Here is a 7,698-nt window from a genome sequence, read left to right as displayed (position 1 = left end):
TATACATGCTTAAATAAATTATTACTAACACTAAAAAGTATAAATAAATTGAGTTGTTAAACTCTTTTATCATGTGAAATTTTAGAATTTTTGCTGATATTTAGAACAATTACATTATCGTATGAGCCAATAAGGCTCTACAGATATAGTAGTTAAATTTTCAATAATAAAATAAAAAATAATAATTTAAACTCTTTACCTTTTTCCTATTTCAAAATTTTAAAAATTTCAAAAATAATTAAAATTAAATTACTTTTTGTAATTTAAAACATACATATCAAAATTTCAAAAATTATTTTATTTGCAAAATAGCGAATTTTATCTAATTAATTTCTCTTAAAAAATATTTTCACCAACAAGTTATAATCCTGAACTATGTGGACTTTGATTCTTATCGTAGGGTACGTAGGCCTCAAAGCTTGATTCTGAGTCAAGTCCTCTCTTATAAATAAATAAATAATCCTCATTTTATTAGTATCATTTTTAAACACGTGAATAAGAAAGGGATAATTAAAATAATTTTAAAATCATATTAATTTAGCACAACAAACTTCAGGTAACCGCTCTAATAAACGGGTGTTGTGGGGTGCCTAACACCTTCCTTATACTAAATCAACTCTCGAACTTATTTTTTGATTTCGAAAGACTATCATTATTTTCCTTTAAACGGTTTCCCAAGATTTACTTCAAAATTTTAGTGGCGAGTCCCATTCAATTGGTTTCCACCCTGAAGGTTGAAACCTCCACCCTCTCACACAATCCACATCACATTTTTTGGTGTGACACTAATAATAAAGGATTATTCTATTGTCCATGTATTAAGTGCTTGAATGGGTTGCGACTTTTGTCGCAATTTGTTTTGGTTTCTACTAAGCGTATACACAATGGGTATTACATGGAGAATTTAAAAAACAAAGTGTGTGCCACAAGATGAGAATGGTGATGATATGGATTTGTTTGATCGAGTAGAGGATATGCTAAGTGATATTGGTGTTAAAGGTGTTGAGAAAGTACATAAATATGATAGCTTGTGCAATAATTTGAAAAAGCCTTTGTATCCAGGGTGCACAGAGTATACATGATTAACAGCTATGCTGAAATTATTCAACTTGAAAGCAAAATATGGGTGGAGCAGTAAGAGTTTCACAAAGTTACTTAAACTATTGAAAGAGATGCTTCCAAAGGGTAATGAACTTCCAAGTAGTTATTATGAGGCCAAAAAAATATTGTGTCCAATAGGTTTGGGGTATCAAAAGATACATGCTTGCCCTAATGACTATATATTATATAGAAATGATTTTGAAGGGTTGGATGTGTGTCTAGTCTGCAGGGCATCACGCTACAAAGTAAAAGAGATGAATGGCGGTGATGATTTAATTACTAAAAGGCCTCCAGCAATGGTGTTGTGGTATTTTCCAATAATACCGAGATTTAAATGGTTATTTTTCAATGAATTCGAGGAAAAGAACTTGAGATGGCATGCTAATGAGAGGAAAATTGATGGCATGCTTTAGCATTCGGTAGATTCTCTACAATGTAAAGAAATTGATTGATTATTCCTTGAATTTGGTAATGAGCTTAGAAATCTTAGGCTTGGACTTTTGTATAGACAAGATGAATTGTTATGGCAATCTTACAATTTAATATAGCTCATGGCCTATTCTACTAGTGATTTATAATTTCCCTCCTTAGTTGTACATGAAATGCAAATATATCATGCAGTCATTGATGATTTCAGGCCCGAAATAACCAAGAAATGGCATAGTTGTTTATTTAGCTCTATTGATTAAAGATTTGAAGATGATGTCAAAGGTAGGTGTAGATGTGTTAGATGTAACCTCCACATATATTCACTCAATATAGGAGAAGATTAGCAGAATCACTACTTGAACACACCCATTCAAAAATCATAGAATTTATTTGAAAAGCTTTAGCCAAAGACTTATTTCACAAAATCATCAAAAACCATAATACATTTGAGTAACATATAGCGAAAGCAATTTATACACATTCATGTCACCTAATGCATGCATTTGAAATCACAATATCAAGTTAGAAAAAAAGCCATGCGTCACAACAAGCAATACGTATGCCACAGCATATGGCACAAAGTCACATATCCAACTTTCTATGCTATGCTTCGCAACATGTGACACCATGCACTGCGGCACGCCTGTCTAAATTTCTACTGTCATTTTGATAGCAAAATTATGAACTTCCGACGTGCATCGTTTTCACATATGACATCTAATTAAAGTAATTTAAGCGCCCACATGAAGCTAGCTTATAAGCTAGCTAATGAGACAGGTTCAAACATGATCTAATAGTTCAATCAAATTTTGGACACCCAAGTGCAAAAAGTCACTTTTTAAAAAAAGTTTGCGCACCTAAGCGCTTAAATCGATCCCTTTCTCTTATCAAACCATACAAGGCCTTAAATCAAGTCCAAAAGGACCTAATACACCTGATTGACCATGTTATATCATAATTTTACACATACATTAAAATTTGACCCCTCAACAGTCAATTTCCATATTTCATAAACTTTCACAAATTGCCTTCACTTGATATAACTTGATCTATCTGGTCTTTTCCTCAACACTAATATATACATTCACATTCATATCCTATGTATTACTCAATCTTAGCCCTAAATTACTCATTTCTTTATAATTTCTCAAATAGGCTTAAGATTAACCAATATCAACAACAATTCCAACACAAACATACCCAAATTATATCCCTTGATTCATTTCATCACATATACGTGCAATTGGGCATGCATGTAACCCTATGGCAACCCATTTACACATATATACACAAGTTTCTTAGTTCATTACACAAACTCTGAGTATACACGGCTTCAACAACTCAAGCCAGTCTAAACTCTCTTTACTTACCCTAATCACTACCTTGCCTTGTAAACATGTAACCACGGGGGTGAGATAAAAATCTTGGTAACAAAATAACTCACTTCTAGTGACTATCACATGTAACAATATGAAAGTAAAGCATATTATATCATTTAGTATAATATATCACATATCCGATTCTCAATTTACAACCACATGTATCCATACATCACTTTTTATCACTTTCTCACATATAGTAACATATTACATTACATAGTATTTCATAGCATGATCACCATTGACCAATCCTCCAAATCACCCTGGCATGAAACTATATGCTTGCCTTAGACCAGTGTACACTCTTATTGGCTCTAAGCTTACTTTTAGTGGTAGAATCACTCGATCAAAAGTGTTCTATCTCACTTCTGGATTATGGTTTCCCCTAATACACATAATAAGTTGTTGTTGACTCTAACATCATATCATACAGACACTAAGGAGTCTTAAATTTCTAACATTGCAGCTCAATAGGCACTAAGAAGATCTTCTCTAATATCACACCTTAAAAAGGCACTGAGGAGGTATTTCTCCAACACCACACCCTATCGGGCACTAAGGAGAATATGCTATATTGTCTTATTACTGCCTCTCTACTTGGGTGAACTCCCACCCCTATGATTATGCTTTATAAACCATTTAAGGTTTCTCATTACCACTTTACATGTTTTCTCATACATAATATATATAGATATATATTATCATACCATTTGAAATCACCCATTTCAATGCTTTTATTCTATCAAAAGCTATTTCATGCAATATTCACACAATGCTATAAAAACATGTTTAGCTCAAAACACTTTTAGGCACTACATAGCATACTGATATATATTTACAATAAACAGTCAAACAAAAAAGTTATTGAGTTACCTCAACCCTTCTGTTACTAAAAAGGTTACCTTTGAATTTCAACCACCACTATAACTTATCTCAAGCTTCCATTCTCTACTCACACGTCTAGACATTTAGCACATTTTAGTCATTTGATCTATTTTGACCAAGAACACATATTTACTACTTAGGACTATATTCATCCATAAACTCTTTTCCATTTATCCATTTTCAGTTTATTACTACTTGATTACTACTTTATATCACTTCAACTAGTCTTATCTCACTCAAATTAAATTTTTGCCCTAAAATCTATCTCGTCAAAGGCCAAATTGAGCCTACGGGTTTAAAGCTCTACTATTCAGCTTTCAACCAGTTGTAATACTCTAATTTAACTTTCAAAAACCTTTTTATTACTATTGGAAAAGAATCAAACTACTCAAAATTCACCGATTCAATTTTTCTATATGTGTGGGAAGCCAAATTAATTGATCAGTTTGCTGCTTTTCTTTTCTGGTTGTCATGTCAATTTTTTAAATCACTTGGTTAAACATATCTCAAGTTTTATATATTTTTAATCTACTTTTTAATTACCAGATGTGTTACTTTTTTTTTTTTGTAATATAAACCATTTTCAATTATAAATGAAATATGTATTCTTTTATGTGTAGCTGCTTTGAAGGAGATAGTATTCAAGAAAGAAGAGTTGATGTTCGTCACAGATGAAAATGGAAACACACCTCTTCATTATGCAGCATTCACTGGTTATGCGGAAGGTGCTCATGAACTTCTGAAAAAATCCACCCTCGTCGCCTTTCAACGAAACTCAAAAGGTAATCTTCCGATTCACGTTGCTTGCGGTAAGGGCCATGTTCAGGTGGTTGAAGAATCGCTACGTGTACAAGGGCCTTGTACAAGTTTTTGGCTCAATAATGAAGGTCGAAACATTCTTCACATTGCATCTATGAGAGGACAAAACAAGATGGTAAAATACCTACTGAAGCACCCGAAGATCAATTCCAAAACTGTGAATGAGAAAGACCTGCTAAATGGAGACACCCCACTGCATCTGGCTTCAAAAAACTTGAATCTTTGGACTTTAGACCATCTATCACGGGACAAAAGAATAAATGTGAACCTTGTAAATGACCAAGATTTAACAGCTAGTGATATTATCCAAAGGCAAAGTAAATTTCCAAGGACTCTTACAGAGGTATTTTGAAGTATCTATATATCCAATTATTTTGTCAATTGTCTCTTCCTTTTTCGAGCACGTTTTGATTTTAGACAAAATGCAGTTTTATAAAAGATTATAGCATGTAAGCATCTACTTGTTTGGTTTGATCGCCTTGCAGTTTGGAGCATATATGATTCTAAGATTTGCTAGTGCCTCGCTCAAACATAATAATAAGCTGAGACCAGAACCAAAACTTGCACAGAATAAAGAATGGAATGTGAATGATGGGGCCAACACGCTCATAATTGTGGCCGTACTGGTATCTACAGTGACATTTGCTGCCGGTTTCACAGTACCAGGTGGGCTATACAATTCGGATGACCCAGTCCCTAAAGAAAGAGGGATGGCAGTGTTGACCGATCAAACCCTATTCAAAATATTTATGACTTTCAACACGATTTCTATGTATTGCTCTACTTTCGGTACTATTCTTCTTCTTTGGAGGCATTTGAATGATCGTCGTGCTTCAATACGAGCACATGATATCTCTAAAATTTTTGTCCAATTGGCTCTTGGAACCATGCCAGTGGCATTTATGGCTGCCATACTTCTGGTTGTCAGCAATGACAGCTTTCTTCAACATCTTACAGGTGTCATTGCATTTATCTTCATTTTCCTTATACTACTTCTTGGCCTTTTAGGATATTTTCCACTGGGAATTCACCTTCCGGTTTTCCGTCAAGTTGGACAACTTAATCTTTGGATTCTTATTATGTTATTTTATGGAACTACGTATGGTAGAGTTTATGATGTTGGTGAAATCCAACAAGACGATGAAGTTGGTATGGCCAACCCAGTCAACACCACGCAAGAGAAGAACCGAGTCACCTAGTGTTCCTTGTGCCGACGATCACCCTGGTAATTAAAGTTTTGTTCAAGCCTTCATTTTATTTTATTTTGGATACATATTCCTCAATATAAAAAGGCACTGCAAATAAAAAATGTTATTCTTAGTTCAGAACATCAGCAAGTGTGAAGAGAGAGTTGAGCTCACAATCAAATATCTAGTCCAATTATTGTGAATGACGTAATCTTTTTTTAACAGCAGTTGAAGTTAATAATTGTTTGATGTATATTTATTATTATTTGAGTTATGTAATAGATAGAATACTACTTACTCTCTCCATTTAAAAATAAAAGACATTTTTAATTTAATCTTACCCCATAATAAAATAGTTACCTACTTTTAAGTTAACCTTATCTTTTTATATTTACCCCTATTAAACACCCTAAAATAAATATAAGTCATTCATCAATAAGGGTACTTTTAAAAAAAAGGCAATGATTACATTTCGAAAGACTAAAAATACCTTACATTTTTTAACATCTAATTCTTCAAAAAGTGCCTTGCATTTTTTAATTGAGGGAGTATTTTATTATTGTATATTGCAGAAGATTTTTCAGTGTTGTTGAGATGCATGTAAACATATCTTTGTTTGATTGATTATCATGCAGCTTCTCGCAGTGCTACTTATTTTAGTATTTGTTGGTGTCCCCCGCAGTAATAAGTTGTTAAAATTACGTTCGATAGAAAATAAAGAATTGAACATCAAGGATGCAGCCAACACACTCATAGTTGTGGCCATAGCGATAGCCACAGTGACATTTGCAGCTGGTTTCACCGTACCAGGTGGGTTTTGCTCTTCTGTTTACAAAGTCCCTAGAGAAAGAGGCATGGCATTGTTGGCTGATCGAAAGCTCTTCAAAATATTCATAGTTTTCAATGCCATCTCCAAGTATTGCTCCACTTTTAGTACTATTATTCTTCTGTGGATGCATCTGGGCGATCGTCTTGTATCACGAGCATATTTTTTTGCAGACCTTTTTGTTAAATTGGCTCTCATAACCATGCCTGTGGCGTTTATTGCTGCCACACGTTTAGTGGTGAGCAATAACGCTTTGCTAGCAAGTTTAATAAGTGTTATTGAATCATTGAATGGATATTCACTTTGTTCATCTTGTTTCTTTTATGTTGTTATGCTCTTTGCCGTTGGTATTCCTCTCCCATTTTTTCCGTCAACTTGGAGAAATCATTATTGTGATCATTATTAGTTTTAGTCATGGATGGAGGATCTATCAAAACGATTAACATGGTGATACCAACCAAGTCAACACCAACAAAGCTATTTGAAGAACCCAGACGAAAAGTTTCTCAATAAGGCACTGTACTATTTTGTTCAATATTGTACCTCACTGTTTAGTTTATTTTACTTGGCAAATGACTAGCCTACAAAATAATAAAATAACTCATCTTATTTCAGCTATATGGGTTTAATCTAGCTTGTTCCGATTATATTTTGGATAATAAAAACTTTTTTAATTATTAGTTCTTAATAGCAATTGAAATCAATAAGAATTGATTAATGCTGGTGTAGTGGTGGCGGCGGCGGCGGCGGTGTTTTGTAAATTTCAGATGACACGATGCATGGTGTTATATCTACAATTTCATCCAGCTGTGAAGAAGTGGGAAATGAAGATAAAATTCTGGTTGCATGTATTGAGAATAATTGAAATATTTCGGATGAATGTGCTGTGCCATGAATCATTTTCTTGAGTAATTTTATTTCTTGTTAGTATGTTACTTGTTAACTAGATTCCTTAATAGTGCAATGTCCCTTGTACATGAAATTCTTGTGTAGTGCACTACATTATCCATATTCTGTCAAATAAAAACATGCCATGTTTTATCAATTCAACCAAGTAAAATATATTGTGTTA

At 33.5% G+C, this 7,698-nt stretch overlaps 1 protein-coding gene across 1 annotated transcript; it reads left to right on the top strand.

Annotated features, from left to right (window-relative positions):
• The first annotated feature begins 947 nt into the window (after positions 1–947).
• LOC129289126 (protein ACCELERATED CELL DEATH 6-like) lies at positions 948–5,812 on the top strand. Its single transcript, XM_054925936.1, has 3 exons — positions 948–999; positions 4,415–4,956; positions 5,099–5,812. Exons 1-3 carry the CDS (start codon positions 948–950, stop codon positions 5,810–5,812), a joined length of 1,308 nt encoding a protein of 435 aa, XP_054781911.1.
• The last annotated feature ends 1,886 nt before the right edge of the window (positions 5,813–7,698 follow it).

Source organism: Prosopis cineraria, unplaced genomic scaffold (genome assembly GCF_029017545.1).
Source record: "Prosopis cineraria cultivar Desert tree isolate PC_DT_omini unplaced genomic scaffold, ASM2901754v1 PC12, whole genome shotgun sequence".
Lineage (NCBI taxonomy): Eukaryota > Viridiplantae > Streptophyta > Magnoliopsida > Fabales > Fabaceae > Prosopis > Prosopis cineraria.
Note: the sequence above shows the minus strand (reverse complement) of the source record. Positions and strands in the feature narration are given on the sequence as shown.